The sequence below is a fragment of the Euprymna scolopes genome, chromosome 14 (genome assembly GCF_053919585.1).
Source record: "Euprymna scolopes isolate OS-2025 chromosome 14, ASM5391958v1, whole genome shotgun sequence".
Classification (NCBI taxonomy): Eukaryota; Metazoa; Mollusca; class Cephalopoda; order Sepiida; family Sepiolidae; genus Euprymna; species Euprymna scolopes.
The window spans coordinates 94,799,486-94,818,713 of NC_136495.1; the positions used below are offsets into that span (position 1 = coordinate 94,799,486).

The following is a 19,228-nucleotide window of genomic DNA, read 5'->3' on the forward strand; positions in this document are numbered from 1 at the left end:
AATAATTAATTATGGCACTACGTTCAGTGTTCTTTAAAAGTAATATATATAAGAAAGAAAAGACAGTGGGTGTAACTGAGTCATTTATTTAGGTATTTACATATTGTTTTTATTTTTTTTTGTTTCGTTATTTTATTTTTTATACATTCATTATTTTGAATTATAGAAGATTGTTTTGTTAATATTGTGTTATTGCTTTTTCATAAATAGTGCTTCTAGGAATTTTAGTAGACATATGCAATTATTTTTTGTGTGTGATTTTAGTGTTATAAAAGTACAAAATTTCATAATATTGAATATTTACCTATTCTTAAAAGATTTTGTTTTTTCTTTTTGTGTTTACTTATATTTGATCTTGTAATTAATGTTTCTCTTCTACTTTCTTTTCAGGGTTATCTATTTATCACTGTGTTAATTAGTGCAAGCAGCGACTTAATGAAGTTGGTGATCCAATCAATCAAAAATGACTTAAACAGCCGCAACCCTGTGCATGTCAACCTGGCCTTGCAATGTGTGGCCAATATTGGAAGCCGTGAAATGGCAGAAAACCTTGGCACTGAAATCCCACGTCTCCTTGTGTCAGGGTAAGTATATATATATATATATATATATATATATATATATATATATATAATTCTAGTGAGTTTTTGTTCATAGAAGTTACCTCAATGAATTGTTACCTTATGAATATAATGGTGTTCAATAACAAGTAGAGTTATATATTTAGTACAAACTTTTATTTATACAAATCTGTTGGTATAATTAAAAATTTATACTAAATAAGTGTGTACACAGTGGAACGATAAAATTGTCACCATAGAAAAGACGACATGATTCCATTTGATGAAAAACCAGTTTTCTTTTTTTGTTGCAGACCATCTACTAGGTGGCCAGTTGTGTATAAATCCCATGAGTGATAGGAGCCTTCTATCATGTCTGAAAAAATGTTCAACGAACAAGATCGGAGATGCACCGCTGTACAAAACATGCTCTGTACTGATTCAAGTTATGACAACAGGACCATTGCCAGCATCCTTAAAATGCATCACTAGATAACAGAGACATGCCCAGGGTGATGAAAACAAAGTTTCCGGCCACAGTTATGATCTTTATTATGGTTTCACACACGTCACATCATGCCATCTCACATCTTCGAAGTCGGCTTGAAAGTCAACAGCAAAGTGTATCTGGACGTGCTGAAGAGTGTGGTGATCCCCTGGTGCAATCAGGTGGCCGCTGTTAGACCCTGCGTTTAGTAGCATGACCAGATGCCGGCCCACAAATCTAAAGGGACACAGGCTTGGCTTCAGAAGGAGTGCTACAACTCTGTACCTTTCTCTCACTAACCCCCTTCTCCCCTGACCTGAACCCGCTCAACTACTTTGTTTGGTCTTACGTCAAGAACATCACCAATATGGCTTCCCACACTACCAAAGCCAGCCTGATCACTGCCATCCACTAAATATTCACTGAGCTCCTGCCAATGCTTGTGAAAAAGGCATGCTTCCAGTTCTGAACCCATATCGAGGTGGTGATTGAGGCTGAAGGCAGCTACATTGAATAGATGTCAGCTCTACTACATAATCAAGTTACCTGAATTGAATTTTTCAAAAATAGTTTTAAAATAAAGCTGTAGCATTGTTTTATTCAGGGTGAAAACTTTATCGTTCCATCCTGTATGTATAATGGTTTGAGGTACAAAACTTATAAATACTTTTAAATAAGAGAGGAGGGGACTGTTTTCAAGAGCTCTTTCAACTGACATACATATGTGTTTGTATAATCTGGATGAAACTCATGTCTAGGATTTCCTGTTGATGGCTAACATAATGTGTTGTTGAGCATCATTCATTCATTCGTATGAATCTAATAATTATTGTTGACATTCGGTACTCCAATATCTTTCTAGTTAAAATTCTTTTTAAAAATACATACTCATGAGAGTGATTGTGTAAAGATTGCCAATACAGTGAGATGAAGCAAGTCTTAAGACGTAACAAAAATGTTTATTTTTCAGCAATTTGATACAGATAATATCAAACAAAATAATAAAACTTTTACATTACTAAAATACATAGAAATGAAAGAAACTAAATTTTTTTAAGAAAATAAACAGTTATTAAATATTTCCTAAAATTGATAGTGAAGCAAATATTTGGACAGCCTTCTTTTTTCATTATTAAACATTAAGTTTTTATTTTTTTAATTTTTTTTACATTCCAGAAGGTACTAGTTCGATATTCAGTGAACTTCTAGTCATTCTCAGCGCAGATCTCTCTCAGAAAACATTGCAACATGGCCAAGCGAAAGGAACTCGAACAGTCCATAAAGGACCGTATTATTTCATCACAGAAAGATAATAAAAGCTACTGATGTATAGCACAAACTTTGAATATTTCTGTTAGTAGTCTAGGATAGATTATAAAGAAATGGAAAGAGTCAGGTACTACAAAAAACATGCCATGGTCAGGAGCGGCTCATAAAATTTCGGAAAGGTGCTGGCAAAAAATCTTGCAAACTGTTTGAAATGATCCTTTTGTGACCTGTGAAGAGTGCACAAAAACCTCATCAACATGAGCACCAACGTCTGCGAGACGGCCATCAGTAACAAGAAAGTCTCAAACTTCGCATACCTTACAAGACTCCTTTACTGAAGAAAGTTCAACTTAAAAAGTATATCAATGAGAATCCCACTTTTTTGATAATGGATGAGACCAAAATTGAGCTGTTTGGCAATAGCGATGCAAGCCATGTCTGGCTTGTAGATGGTTCTGCATATGATATGAAGAATACTATCCCTACCATGAATCATGCAGGAGGAAACATTGATTTGGAACTATTTTTCTTCACACAGGATTGGAACACTAGAAATAATCAAAGGGAGGATGAATGGAACCAAATACAGGGATATTTTGGCAAATAACTTGCAAAGGTCTGTGGAGAAAATGGGATTGTCTGGTGATTGGTGGTTCCAGCAAGACAATGCTCCGAAACCTACAGTAAAGACAACTCAGAAATGGTTCAAGGATAAAGAAATTCATGTTTTGCAATCACCAGACTTGAATCCCATTGAAAGTTTGTGGCTGATTAGAACAAGACGCCCCTCAAACATCCACCAATTAAATTCTATAGCAAAAGAAAAATGGGAAAAAATTCCGTTAGGCATTTGTAAGAACCTTGTGAAAAACTACGGCAATCGTTTGACAGCAGTCATTAGTGCTAAAGGAGACCCAATTAAATATTAAACATTCATTTTGTATCTGTCCAAATACTTGTTTCACTATCTATTTTAGGAAATGTTTAATAACTGATTATTTTTTTTTTTATTTAGTTTTCTCCTTTCTTTTGCACTGATTTTCCCCCCAGCTAAAACACAAATTTCACATGGGTTTAAGTTTCATGTCTTTAGATAGACCAAAAACTGACAGGAGTTTCATAGGCAATATTTTTTCAACAAATATATATACACATACATAAATACATATAGAAAGAGGTTTGTGTTTACCAGTATTAATCATGTGGAATATCTGCATGAATTTACACATAATAGTTAACTAAAGATGATCATCCAATTAGAAAACCAAAAAAAATTAATAGGGAATTAATTAAAATGGATATTTAAAAGAATATGCAAATTAGCTAGATCTTTTGCAGATGAATGCAATTCCATGACCTATGTATAATAAGGTTGTATTTTCTTTTTAAATAAATAGAAAAAAGGGGTTTTAATATGAATATTAATACACAGAAAAATTTATAGGAGTATATATATATATATATATATATATATATATATATACACACACACACATATACATGTATTAAATTCTTTTATCATTCTAAGATTTTATTGGCAATTTCATAACAAAATAACTTGTACAAATATTTCTTCCTCCAACTTCTTCAGAAATATGTGTAAAAGTTATTTTCAGAAATTGCTATTAATGATAGAATAATGTTGCTTTATATTTAATAGTTTATTAATAGCTCTACTGGATATTTAAATATTGAACTTCATTTCTAGTCCAATCAATCTGAACTTTTATATTATTACCCATGTTTGCATAATTAAATCAACATTGTGCAAATGCATCTAAGGTTGAAATGGATTGATTTTGATTTATTTTTTAAACTTTTCTATGAACGTACTTCAGGAAATATACAATGTTCAGAAGTGTCTAGATGTGTCAAGTTTCTGACTTTCTCCAGTCATCATATTTTCTTGGAAGAATGATACAATTTGAAATGCTAAATACTGTAGATTTTTGGTTTGTTCATTTTCTTTTCTTTTTTTTTTACTGTGGACACAACATAAATGTACAAAGATATTCTAAATAAAAAATGTATTTTAGTCACTAAAAAAGGAAACAAATTTATTTGCATTGCTCCCAATTTCACAAAATGTTTTTTTGAACATATCTGCAAGATTTGTTAGGTTAACTCCAGTGTTTAATTTCCAAAAGTTGTTGTACAACACTGAAAGTTTTCTAATGTAAGTTGCATTATTGTCTAAACTGAAATCTGTTTGAATTTGTCAAATCATCTCAAAATCATTGATTCCCATGGAACACCTCCACCATATATTTCACAAATCGTTTCACTTGTCTGCAGTGTGTGTGTTCCTTTTAACCAAGAAAAGTATTTCCTCTGAAAAATATATCTTTTGGTTATCCTTTTGTATTTCATACTAGTTTTTGGTGCGGTATGTATCTGTTAAGTTACTCCATTGCAATCGATGTCAACATTTCTGTCATAGCAATATTAAGGCGGATATATATATATATATATATATATAGTGTTAAAAACACTGTTTTAAAATTGTTTAGACATTTGCACATAATCCAATAACAAATTCCCATCTGATTATTTTATAATTAAGATTTTATGAAAACGTGTTCAGATATTTATCTGACATATTTTAATCTAATATATAAGATTATCAGATTCAATTATTTTCAGTCGTATCCAAATAGTAATCCGTCTGACATATTGATACTTGATTCAGACTAGCCTTTTTTTTAGTTATTCTTTCTACTATATCATTGGCATTAATATATTTCTTTTATTTTGCCTCAGGACATTTATTTTATTTTATTTTTTATCGTCTATTTTTTTTCTTTCTGAAAATACTTATTCCAGCCAAGAAAACTGCTAATGTTGACATTTTCTCGTATTCATTGAAGCAAAATTATATTACATACTGGAGTTATTCATAAACACACATATTAAATTTGCAACTTCATGTATGTGTGTGTCGCTTTTGCATTGACTGCATATTATCTGTTCTTTACAATTTATCTATCTTTATCAATTTATCTAAAACAAACTTAGAATTTTCTATTGCATAAAATAATTCATAAGGAAATGTAAGTTACTAAAATTAATTTTGGTTTCCTCATAAACAAGTTGTTTTTTTTGTTTCTTTTTGAGTAATGTCAGCTAAGTATGGATAGTTTAGCATGTAACTATCAAATTCAAATATCTAAGGAAACCCAATACATAATTTGAAAACTTTAGAATCTTTAAAAAAAGATTTATCTTTTATATCATGATTGGTTGGTTGTTTGGTTTTACGGCATATCAACCCTTTTCAGGTTAATTAATGGCGAATCCGGTGATTTTGAAGAAAATTTTTTTAATAGAATATATTTGTTTTTTGCAAGTCAGTTTCTATTTAACCCATAGTTGGGACCCTAACAGGTACTACCACTCCGGGTCAGAGTGGACCTGGGAGTAATGGCAATTAAAGGGTGGCTCTACACTCCCCAGAGCCCACAAGCTGGGGCCTCGCCATCGGATATAGTTTTAGGTCATATCCAGGACCCTTTTATATTATGAATATTATTTTGTATTATTTCAGAGATACCATTGACTCTGTCAAACAAAGCGCCGCTCTTACTCTACTGCGACTTCTGCGAACATCTCCAGATTTAATTCAGATGGGAGAATGGACCTCTCGTGTCATACACCTTTTAAATGATCAACATATGGTAAGTTGGTGAAATGATTATTTTAATCAAATTTGATAAAATGCTTTAGGTTAATAATAATAAATAAAAATAGATCCCACAATTCGTTAACATTTTGTATAACATGGTTTTACTCATTTGTTGCTGTATGGCATTCATCCTAGGCAGGTTGAACCAGCTTCTTCCAAAGGAGAAAGTCAAGCAAAGAAAGGTAAATTCATAGGCAATCCCCTCTCACCATTAATGTTTGGTGCCTTTTTGATCAGGAAGACAGTATCTTCAGACAGCCTGATCTGATAGCACCAGATATCCTATCAGGTTTTACCACTCTGGACCAGAGTGGTCCTGGGAGCAATAGTAACCAGGATGTAACTCCACATTCCCCACAGCCCCCAAATGGGCCCTCACCACTGCATGTCCTTTAAAGTCACTCTTAACAAATATGATATAAATTTTTTTTATGATTTGTTTTATACCTCTTTTTTATAGGGTGTTGTGACTTCTGCAGCTAGTCTTATTGAAGCTCTAGTGAAAAAGAACCCTGAGGAATATAAAGGCTGTGTCTCACTTGCTGTTTCCAGACTAAGCAGAGTATGTATTATCCTAAAAATTTACATATGTGTATTACAAAAAAATGTAACACTTCAATCTTGCAGCTATAAATCTACTTGTAAGTATTCTTTTTACATGTATAAGCTTTAATATAAATTTATTGTAATTTTAACCTAATAGTTTTCATTTAAATTACCTCCCTTGAACTTTAATGGACATATTTTGGATAGATTTTAGTACCCCCCCCCTTTTTTTTTAAGAATTTTAATTATTAATATTGATAAAACTCTTGTGCATATATGGGAAAATAGCAGAATAAAATTACAAATGAATAACACCAAACATTCATTTATTATAAACTTTTCTTAAAAATAATTATGCAAATTAAGCTATGGGTATTGATTTCTTTTATCTATATATAGAGAGAGGGAGAGAGAGAGAGGATGTTTTTTTAGAGGCGGTGAACTTTAAATTGACAACACTTTTATTTAATTGCAAATTTGGTAACTATCAGATATTGAGTTCAGCTTGGTTTGGCAATTCATCATGAAGAGATTGACATCTGAGCAGCATTTGTAAATTGCAAATGATACAATCAATTTATTAAGAGAAATATTTGATGAATAAATAATTTTATGAAATGGACCTGTCAACTGGCCACCTTATTCGTGCAATTTAACCCCATTAGATTATTTATTTTGAGAATGTTAAGCTAGAAACAGTAAACTACTTAGAAGACAACATTTGATATGTTATAGCGGAAATTCAGCCTAATTTAATGCATAGAGTTTGAAAATTGGGTCTCTAGATTATGCTACATACGTATGAATCATATACCCAAAATTATATTTAAATTATAAATGCCACAAATTAAACCACATATTTATATAATAAAAGTATTTTTCTGTGATTTATTTTAATTTAAAATTTACTGCCTCTAAAAAAAAAACACACTTTATATAAAATCAGTATTTCAAAACATTTATGTTGTATTATTGATTTAAATAGCAAGTTGTTTTGATGGTAATGTAGGTCTGATAAATGAAAAAAGTTTGCATTCATTTAGATTAGTAAATAGATAACACATGGACTATGGCGAGAGAATATTCTTTTCATTATTTTGACTCTCAAGTATATATCAGTTAATATCTTATATGTTTTTATATAGAGTGATGTGGTTCTCAGTTGATTAACTGTATCTGTGTCAGATATATACTCAGAGTCAAAACAATGAAAAGAATATGTTGTTGTCATAACCCTTTTATTTTTAAATAGCCAGTTATTTTTTAATTATAAAAAAAATTTGTTTCATTCCATTGTTCGTTTCATCTTTTTACTTTTATTCATGTAGATTAGTAGATAAACATCCATTTCAAAAAGCAAGTATTAAAGCACCCAAAAACACTGTTTCAAGAAATTTTCAAATCTTCTATAAATAACTTTTTCAGTTTGAATTTTTCCATTAAGAAATCAGTTTACTTGAAGTCATAAAATAATCAGAGTATAAAATATTCAAACTCAACAGAACTTCACATATTGTTTTTCTAAATCAATATATTTGTTTCTTTAGTAGGTCAAGTAGTTATTGATCTTCAGATTTTGATTGGTTGAATAGCAATATTTCTTACATTGAACTTTGATTTAAAAAAAATAAAAAAAAAATAATGGTACATGTTTGTAATCTGGTATTGTCTATATTATCAATAAATACTAACAATTTTATAGGTCCACTTGTATTTACACATGTCCAAACGTTTGCTTTGTTACTTGTGAGTAAAATAATGAGTTTGTTGCTTTTGATTTTCCTAAATTTGTTCGTAGCAAAGTATTTTTTAATGGAGTTATCTAACTGTTGTATATTGAATGCTGGATGTAATGTTATATATGAATGAATACTTGCGTCCTATGAATTTGTTTATACTGGGGATGCAGGGGACTGTCATAATTCAATGTATTTGTGGCATGCTTCTTGATGGCAGTTCTAGCTCCCTGCCATTCAGACTAAAGATGTCCCAATTTGAGTCAGCTCTTCCTATGATTGTATGAACATGTTACTGAATCTTTAGTTGAATATATAGATGTACATACATCTCTGTCAAAGCTAACCAAACAAAGGCACATCAAAAACAAAGTAATTTCATGGAGAAAATTACTTTGTACTGTCAGGTTGTAATATAACCCTCATCTGATGAGGAAAAAACACATTAAAATGAAGACATATGTTGTAAATAATAATTATTTTCCATATGGTTGTACTTTTAATTATTCAAAAACATGCTGTCTGGAAAGGTGAAAAGACCAGATTAGTCAAATGCGTGAAGAATGTTGTTTTCAGCAATGGGAGACGAGAATTATTAAAATATTAATGAGTGACTATTTAGCAAGCTGAAAACGTATATGAAAATGAGTTCTTAAACAAGATAGTAAATGTCTCTGGTCTGATTTCTGTATAAATGAACTGAATGGTGTTGAGATGATTAATCAAGAATCAGAACTTTTTGGAGTATCAGAATCAGAAGAAATTTAACCTAATTTTCAATTCCTACAACAATCCTTTTTGTTTTGACAATAAAAAATGAAATATGGATGTATTTATTTATAAGTTGTTTAATTACAACATAAGACTACAAGTTACAAATCCCATTTCCTAGATTTAGCATTGACTCTAATTTGAATCTAATTTTTTTTTTTTTTTGGTCAGTTATGGTAAACAAAGTAAATATTCTAGAGTTCACTTGCTTATTCTCTTAATAAACATTTTCGTACCTATTTACTAAATGTCTATATGCCACCTCTCAAGAAGTTCTCAGTTGATTATTAAAAGATTTAAAAATGCTCTGAACAAGTTTATTTTGATTACTTTGGTGTCGGCTTGACATTATTATTGTCTAGTCATTGGCTTCTGTAATAATGTTTTTTTGTATTTTTCCGCTTTGGACACAAGTGAAAAATATAGATGAAACTCTCACAATGAGTTTATCAAAATCTTGGATAAAAAATGAAAACATTTAGAAGTTATTATTTGTATCTTTTTTTCTTACAGTAAAGCAAATCAATCTAATAGCCAATTAAATTTTTGATAATTGGAAGAAAAAATATGAATACTTTTTCATACATAGAAGGAAAGCAGAGAATAGTTAACAGATCTCCCTCTACCCACCCCCATTTTAAAGATGGTTTTACTAAATAGTAACATTATTATATAGAAACTCATTCTTGCCATGAAACATGCTGTGTCAACTATTCTGTTCCTACATTGTTTTGTTATTTTACATACAAATTGTTGACTCTTTAATAGTTAAAAATTTAAAAATGCATTAATGACAAACAAATACAAATTGGCTTTATTTTAAAAGAAAAACAAATTTTGTCTCACAATTTTCAATCGATCACAAAAAAAACATTTGAGATAAATATTTAGAAAGATCTGCTCTAATAATATATGCCATCCTCTTAAGTGTAATTTTTATATTTTGTAAAATATATGCAGACATTACATGGGCTTACAGTCATTTGAACATTTTTAAAAAAACATAAAATCTCTAAATATTTAAAGATTTTAAAAGAATCAGAATCGCTATTTGTATTGAAAATCAGGAATTTAGAACAGAATCAGTAATTGCATATGAATCGAGGAAAAAATTTTGGAACCATTCCATCGCTAGAAATGAAATGCTTATTGAGCTTAATTGTTTATTGGGGCTATTTGTTTACTTGGCCCCTGTGTGTGTGTGTTTTAGGGAGAGGAGTAATTATCAATACAGAACCAGATCACATATCCCAGAAGTAAATCAATCTGAAAGCTATTGTTTTTTTTTGTTTTTTTAATTTTGAATGTGAATTTGGTGCTTTCATCTCTCTATTAGTACGGCACAATTATGTTTACACACAGGTTCTGGCCAGTACCAAATGGGTGATCGTTTGGGAAGGTTAGGTGCTGTATGTACCTCCTGGGAAGGTTGGGTGTAGGGCCAGCACCCTCACCCCGAAAAAAGAACTCCTCGCTACAAAAGCATCTACAAAAGTTGTGGATGGTTTATGCCCCCCCCCCCGGGGCTCAACACTATGGATGGATCTCACTATTAGTGCAGTAAATTGCTCAACTTTATAGAGATGTTAAGATTTATTTATTTTAGCTGTTTAGTTGTGAATCTGTTCTTTTAATCATTAATAATTTAAATTTAATGAAAAAATAATTTATAAAAACGTGTATAAATTACTTACAATTTCACAAAATACCTAATAGAAATATAGAAATCACATTTTCTCAAAGACATTTCATTAGATCGCTATCCTCCTCAATTTTTATCTGGCCTTTTGGTTAGGATCAAAATGTATCTCTTAGTAATTCTTGGCAAGATGGTACCTTCTCCATAAGCAACATTTCTTAGTCATGTAATGTTGCTTATGGATAAAATAAATTTCCTAAACAAAAGACAAAAAAACTTGATTACATCTAATGTTATCTTTTGTTTAAAGAAAAACATTGCTTATAAATCTGTTGTATGTTGTTATAATGGCGTTAAGCCTGGTTGTATTGAGCTGGATTCTTCCTTGGCTTGCACTATATCTCAGACTGTTTGATTGAAGACCTACATCAGATCTGTTGCCAAAATCACTGGGAAAATACAAGGTAAAACGATAATTGTCACTATAAAGAAAACAATGCTGCAGCTTTATTTTAAACTTTTTATTGAAAAAATCAATTCAGGTAACTTGATTATGTAGTAGAATAATAACATCTATTCAAGGCGGTGATTCAAGCCTTCAGCTTCAATCACCGCCTCCATATGGGTCCAGAATTGAGAGCATGCCTTTTCTACAACCGCTAGTGGAAGCTTGGCGAATACTCTGTGGATGGAAGTGATCAGGCTGGCTTTGGTGTTGTTGGAAATCATGTTGATGTTCTCGGCGTATAACCAAACAAAGTAATTAAGCAGGTTCAGGTCAAGGGAGGAGTGGGGGCAGTGAGAGAAGAGTACAAAGTCATAGCACTCCTCTCTGAAGCCCAGCTTGAGTCTCTTTGGACTTGTGGGAAAGTCCTGCTGTCACACCCAGGGTCTGCCAGCAGACATCTGATTTTACCAGAGGATCACCACACTCTTCAGCACATCCAAGTACACTTTGGTGTTGACTTCGAAGATGTGAGGTGAGATGATGTGGCCCTCACTTCAAACCACACCAAAGATCATAACTGTGGCCAGAAACTTTGTCTTCTTCATCCTGGGCACGTCCCTGCTATTTTTGGCAATCCAACGATGCATTTTGAGGGTGCTGGCAATGGTCCTGTTGTCATAACTTGGATCAGTAGAGAGCATGAGTTGTACAGTGGCGCATCTCTGATCTCGCTCGTTAAACATTGTGTCACTTTCACACATGATGTAAGGCTCCTATCACTCTTGGGATTTGTACACAACTGCTCAACTAGTAGATGGTTTGCAACAAACAAAGAAAACCGGTTTTCATCAAATAGGAATGGAATCATGTTGTCTTTTCTAGGGCGACGATTTTATCGCTCCTCCATGCAGTGGGCTCATTCTACTATTCCAGAAAGTATTTCACTCCCGACGCACAATCCTCTACCTGTACAACAGTCAAATACATCCTAAGATGGAGTACTGTTGCCACTTCTGGAGAGGAGTTCCTAAGAGTATCCTTTCCTGCTTTGTCAATGTACACAAGTCTTCAAAATTTAGTGAGCGATAACCTTTTCACCTTCTTACTTCCTCTTTCTCACAAGATAAATATGTTACAAGTTTATCTCTGCTCTGTTGTTACTTTTATGGTCGGTGTTCAACTTAGCTTCAATCTTTGATTCATTTCGTAAAACATTCACAACAAATACTCGTTTAGCTACAACAACCATCAACAATTTTCCGCAGTCACTATCTGTAAAACTAAACGAAAATTCCATGAGCAGAGTTTGTTTATTAGAACTGTCCATCTGGTGAATACAATAAAGTGGGCCGCTTCTCAGCTGACTATAACATGATTGTTTTCAAGTCTAATGTAAACAAGTTCTTGTTGAATTGCCCTCTTAAAAAATTTCTACCAAACTTCCACCGTTACTGATCATACTGTCTCACCATCTACCTAACACTTATTAACCCATATTCTGAAGTGGTTTCCAGGCTTTGATAAGTGGTGACCCCTAAGTAAAATCACAAAATGACTATTAATCTTCAGGGAGAAATTTTTTTTTTTTATTATGTATCTTTTTTAATCTGCTTTTAGTGTTTTTCGTGAATATCAAAAACAACTGTATATTTTTTATTAACCTATTTTATACATTCAAATACTTTTATAAAACATTTTACTTTACTAGATTTAACAATTGAAATTTCACTAAATTTTCCTTTTTATAATTTTTGTTTTCCAGATCGTTACTTCATCGTACACTGATCTACAGGACTATACATATTATTTTGTTCCTGCACCTTGGTTATCAGTGAAGTTGCTAAGACTGCTACAGAATTACCCTCCCCCAGGTAAGAAACATTACCTGCCTTCTTTAATTTTGTTTTTTAAAATGTCAAATGGCTTTGATTTTTCCTTTGAATTTAATACCCCTGCATGATCTCCAAGTGCACATGATTGTGAGACCCTAATTTGGGAAATTTCTGATAGTGGGGAGTTACCCCTTACTTACCATTACACCTGAATCCCATCTGTGTATTAAATCAAATTGGTCTAGCACATAACACTAAACTATTTTGGATACCCTTTAGCTAGGTATTTTCATCTATTTCACCCCACTATCCTGAAATCCTTTTTTCCATGTCTTTTTACCTTTTTGTTTTGTCTATTCTATTCCCCAACCTTATCACTTATTTAACCCCACTCCAAACTATTTTAGGTATTACACAAAATTGTAGCCAGTGCTGAAGTCATAATTTTGGAGCTTTAGGAAGTCATCCCTTAGTTTTTACTACTTCAAGATAAATTCTCAGAATTAGTTCCTGTAGTGACCCCATCCATGGGTTCAAAAGAATCATTTACAGGGTTTCACCTATAAAGCAAATTAAAGTGTGTACTAATTGTGTACAAAACATTTCTGCATTAAATGACAGCTGACAATCCCAATAAACAACTACAGTATATATAGTAATGGCTATTTTTATGTGTTTTCTCATTTTGAGAAACTTTTTATCTTTCGGTTTATTGTGTTACATTTTTCTTACGATAAATCAAGATGTCAAATGTGAAACTAGACCTGAATGCATACATACCTAAAATTGTGGTTGAACTGACTCAAAATTAACTTTTAAAAAATGCAATTTTCTTTTGGTTTGTTAAGCTTACAGTTGAAATAGCACTTTCATCAAATGTTTATATTATTGAATGGACACTTGTAAAAAGTGTTCATTCTTGTTTAAATCAACCGTGACCGTTTTCTGGCAATTTTGTACAGATTCCTGAGTATGACAGGACTCACCTGCAAAAGGTTACGGGTTACATAGACCAAAATATTGTGAGAAGAGTTGTCTGGAACATCCAAATAATATTAGGTTTGTTTTTTAAAGGATTTTGAAAAACTCAGTTACATGTAATGTCAATAAAAATCTGTTAATTTTGTTTTTGTTTTGTTTGTTCATTTCTGTATATAACACATTTTCTCTTTTGATCTTCCCAACAGAGGATCCAGCAGTGCGTACTCGTCTCACAGAATGCCTGGAGACCATACTGAACAAAGCTCAGGAAGCGCCCAAGTCTAAAAAAGCCCAGCATTCCAATGCAAAAAATGCAGTATTGTTTGAAGCTATCAACCTCATTATACATATGGACAGTGATCCAAATCTTCTAGTCAGAGCTTGCAACCAACTTGGACAATTCCTGCAGCACAGAGAAACTAACCTCAGGTGAGATGAGTGATCAACATGTAAATGAAGAGAAGTGTGTAACTTTTTGGATTTGTGTTAATTTAACTTTGAACATGTCTTTTGTATTACTATGAAAAGTTTTTTAAAATTTGCTTTGGATTTTATATAAGATCTGTTATTGTTTTTTATTAGCGATTTTGTTGTATTTGATTCATTTACCTAAGTGATGTTTATTTGCATCACTCCCTTTTTTGGGGAGTATTTTTTTTTTTTTTTGTCTATTAAATATCTAAATATTTTTTATTTAAATATTTATTGAATATTTTTTACGTACATAAGTTATCCATGTACACTTGTTTTGGAGTATCACCTGTTGTCAGCATGGCTTAAATTTTAACAAGGATCAAACTCTTAACTGCTCGATATATACTAGCATTTCAGCCCGGCATTGCCCGGGTGTTTGGAGATGTATGTTGAGCAAAGAAAAAAGCGGTAAATTTTTTTTAACTTTGACCCGTATTATGACCCCTTAACATTTATTGTTTTAGGTTCAAATCAAGTTATTAAGTTAGATCCGTGTCCAAGGAACCTATATCTAAAATTTCAAGTGTTTAGACTCAAAATTGTCGGAGGAGTTTTGTAGAGTTCTCAAAGGTCAAATTGTTGAACATTGACCCCTTAACAGCCAAATTTCTGGCCGAAAACTGATTATATAGATTTTCTCGAATCTCAGTACCCTGTATATCAAATTTCGAGTCTGTAGACTAAAACTTAAGTTATTGTGAAGGAAAATCTACACAGATACATTCACTTTTATAGATATATAGATAGATAGATTAAACAAAAATATATACATATACATAAATATGTATGGAAACAATTTTGTGTTTACTATAAACTTTTTACGCAAATATTATGCAAGTATAAATCATGTAGAACATCTGCATTAATATAATTACACATAATAGTTAACTAAAGATGATTATCCCATTAGAAAACCGAAGCAACTAATAGGGAATTAATTAAAATGAATGTTTAAAAGAATATGAAAATTAGCTAGATCTTTTGCTAGTGAATGCAATTCCACAACCCATATATAAGAAAATTGTATTTTCTTTTTAAATAATTAGAAAAGAGGCTTGCCTTTTTTCTGTTGTTCTTGGCCTTCGGGCTGGGATCAAAGTGTAGTATCTGTTCTGCATGCAGATGCGGCACTTAAGATAATTTGTACCAGTCAATGGAGGGGAAACCCTCTATACTGGGACAATTATTATTTTTGGTAACCAGAGTGCCCCCTGCCTACTTTTAGGGGAGCTGGTTTTTACCCCACATTAAAAACGGCCTTGTACCTAATTTGCTTCGGTGGGGAAGCAAATAAATACATTAAATAAATAGAAAAGAGGGTTTTTAATATGAATGCACACAAAAGAAAAATGAATTTATAGGAGTGTGTGTGTGTGTGTATATATATATATATATATATATATATATATATGTATATATATATATATATGTATGTATATATATATATACATATATATACGTATATATAATAGGACAACAAGAGTATGAAATGAGGACACAAAACTATATATTGGTAGATATAGAATGGGTCATTTATTTAATAATGGAATACAAGCAAAATTTGGGGGATAGAAGAGACTCTTTATGCCAGGGCATTTCGAAGCCTAATGCTTCTCATCAGAAGAGTAGAGAAGGTGCTAGGTAGCATGGGGAAGATGCGGCGTCTAGCGTAAGGTTCATTGGGGACAAAAGAGATTAAGAGGAATCATAGAATGTTGGGGGAAGCTTTATTGAATTCTAAATAAATAAGGAGAAGCTTGTTATATATAGTATGATATATAAGATAATATATGGTCTTTAACATTGTATTGAGATTCAGGGGTATATGTATTATGGTTAAATAGGGGGTGTATTGTTGCTGCGTGGTAATTTATTTTAACGGTTTGTGGGGTGTCTATTTTCTATGGAGTGGGTTTAACTTGATGCAAAAGGTTAAGCATACCTATTGATGTTAAAGTGGAGGAGAAAGAAAACCATTACTACTTATGGAAGTAGTAAAAATATACCAAATAATAGTAGGGTAATTATAATGGTACGAAAGATAATAGTGATGAAAATTATAATAATAGTAATAATAAAGCTGAAAATAAAATAGAAGTAAAATTGGAGATAAAATAAAGATAAAAATAAAGACAAAATTAAAGGTAAACATTAAAATAAACATTAAAGATAATATTACCAATAGTTGTGATAGAAGTAAATTCAAAATTAATTTTATTAGTGATAATGGTAGCGGTTATGATAGCAATGATGGGGATAATAATGGGGATAATGATAATAATAGCAGCAATTATACTGATGATTATACTGATAAAAACAGTATTAAAAAACAATGCAGTAATAATAATGATAATAATAAAAGTAGTAGTAACAATACTTCTACTTCTACCTCCAACATCACCACCATTACTACCAATAATAATAATGAAAATACTGTTAATGCTAATTATTAGGGGTGCGTAAAAGAAATGGATACAGACAAGTGGGGGGGGGGTAGAGTAGCAGGAGATGTGGTTGAGGAGTGAGGTGTAAGCGGTCCCGTACAAAATAAAGAAAAATAAAGAATATATATATACATATACACACACATATACGTATATACATACATATATCCATAAAAAAATATATATGTGTGTGTGTATATATATATAGAGAGAGAGAGAGAGATTTAGAATAAGCTGGGAAAATGTAAGAGTTTGGTGAACCTTCAGTTTAAATTAAATTAAAGGATTGTTTCACTGGGAACGGTAGTTTCAAGAGTCCACCATAAACCTTTAAATTTCTTGAAGTCCGATTATAAAGGCGATCAAATTTAAGTTTATATGTAGAAGCCAGGCCTAGAAAATTAAATATATACTTTCTCGTTTATGTTGTCCTATTGTATAAGCTCCAATAATTATTGCTGAGCTTGGCATTATCCGGATAAGTCTCCTTTAAGGAACTGAACTTTCATTTTTCCTTTTAAATTAAGCTTATCATAGGCCCTTAACGTCGAGGACGACGATTGGCAAGGCGCTTCAGTCTTCTACAGTTCAGGAAGTCTGTGTATTGCTGGCAGGATCTTTTGGCACCAGATCTTATAGCAGCTTGCCACTTTGCTCGGTTGCCGGCAGAGGTTTCCCAAGTGTTGTGAGGGATGCCGAAGACCTGGAGGTCACGTTTCAGGACATCCTTGTAGCGGAGGCGTGGCCTGCCAGCACAGCGAGGGGCATCAGCTATCTCTCCAAAGAGAAGTGCTTTTGGTAGCCGGCTGTCGTCCATGCGGCAGGTGTGGCCAGCCCAACGTAAGCGACGGATGCGCAGCACTGTGTACATGTCAGTACTCTTGGTCGTGGAGAGGATAGCTGTGTTTGGTACATGATCCTTCCATGTGAATCCAAGAATTGTGCGCAGGCATCGGAAGTGGAAGGCGTTCAGACGGTGTTCGTGTCGGCGGTAGGTGCACCAAGTCTCACTGCCATACAGGAGAGTGCTGAGGATGCAGGCCTCGTAAACCTTGATCTTTAGGTGTAGCGAGAGGGACTTGTTCTTCCAGACTCTCTCACTAAGCCTGCCGAAAGTTGTTGATGCCTTTCCAATGCGGGAGTCCAGTTCACAATCAAGACTGTTGGTGTTATCAACTGTAGAACCCAAGTAAGTGAACTTGGTGACGTTTGACAGTACATGATTGTTTACGGTTATTATGGGTGAAAGCCCAGCAGGCTGGGCAAAGACCACCGTCTTGCCTAGGCTGATTTTGAGACCAAACTCCTCGCAGGCAGAAGCAAAGGAGGAGCACATTGCCTGAAGCTCAACCTCCGAGTTGGCGATGAAGGCAGCATCATCAGCGTACAGGAGTTCACGGATCTGTACGCGGTTAACCATAGTTTTTGAGCGTAGCCTGGCCAGGTTGAATAGGCCTCCAGTACTGCGAGTGTGAAAGAGCACTCCAGTTGGGTTTGGGAAGGCTCGGCGCAGAACAGCTGAGAAATATATTCCGAACAGAGTAGGAGCTAACACGCAGCCTTGCTTGACACCACAAGAGATGGGGAACTCTTTAGAACGAGAGCCCTCAAACTGTACTGTAGCCTTCATCTGATCGTGAAATTCTTGTATGGTTTTCAGGAGTTTGGGAGGGCAGCCCAGTAGACGGAGGACTAGAAATAGCCCTGATCTGCTAACATAATCAAAGGCCTTCGTCAAGTCAACGAAAACAGCATAGAGAGGACGGCCTTGCTCAATGCATTTCTCCTGGATCTGACGAACAGAAAAGATCATGTCAGTGGTAGAGCGGCCAGGTCGAAAGCCACATTGACTCTCAGGAAGAATTCTGTTGGCAATAATCTGGAGACGTGGCAGGACTAAGCGGGCATAGATCTTTCCAGGCTGGGAAAGTAGAGATATGCCACGGTAGTTGTTGCAGTCGCAGCGAAACCCTTTGTTCTTATACAGGGTAACTATGTTGGCGTTACGAAGTTCATCGGGAATAGTACCTTCATTCCAGCAGATTGAGAAGAGATGATGGAGTTCCTCAGTTAGTGAGTCACCACCGCATCTGAAGATTTCTGAAGGTAGCCCATCCACGCCGGGGGCTTTGTTGTTCCTCAGTAGCTTGATGGTCTTGTGTACTTCATCGATGGTGATGTCGTAATCTAGCTCATGGAGGACTGGTAGTTGGGGAACAGCAGCTATTATAGCAGCCTCACTAGCTGCTACAGGTTGAGCATACAGAGAGCTGTAGTGCTCCACCCAACGGTCAAGCTGATCATCAGGATTAATTAAGCTATATATATATATATATATATATATATATATATATATATA

The 19,228-nt window shown here is 33.4% G+C and overlaps 1 protein-coding gene across 1 annotated transcript in view; it reads left to right on the top strand.

Annotated features, from left to right (window-relative positions):
- LOC145293169 (AP-2 complex subunit alpha-2-like) overlaps positions 1–19,228 on the top strand; it is a 234,228-nt gene that overhangs the window by 169,433 nt on the left and 45,567 nt on the right. The window contains exons 5-9 of the mRNA XM_080139634.1: positions 391–584; positions 5,861–5,990; positions 6,459–6,560; positions 12,901–13,009; positions 14,158–14,380. Coding sequence (XP_079995760.1) covers positions 391–584; positions 5,861–5,990; positions 6,459–6,560; positions 12,901–13,009; positions 14,158–14,380 — 758 coding nt within the window. The remainder of the gene's footprint in view (positions 1–390; positions 585–5,860; positions 5,991–6,458; positions 6,561–12,900; positions 13,010–14,157; positions 14,381–19,228) is intronic.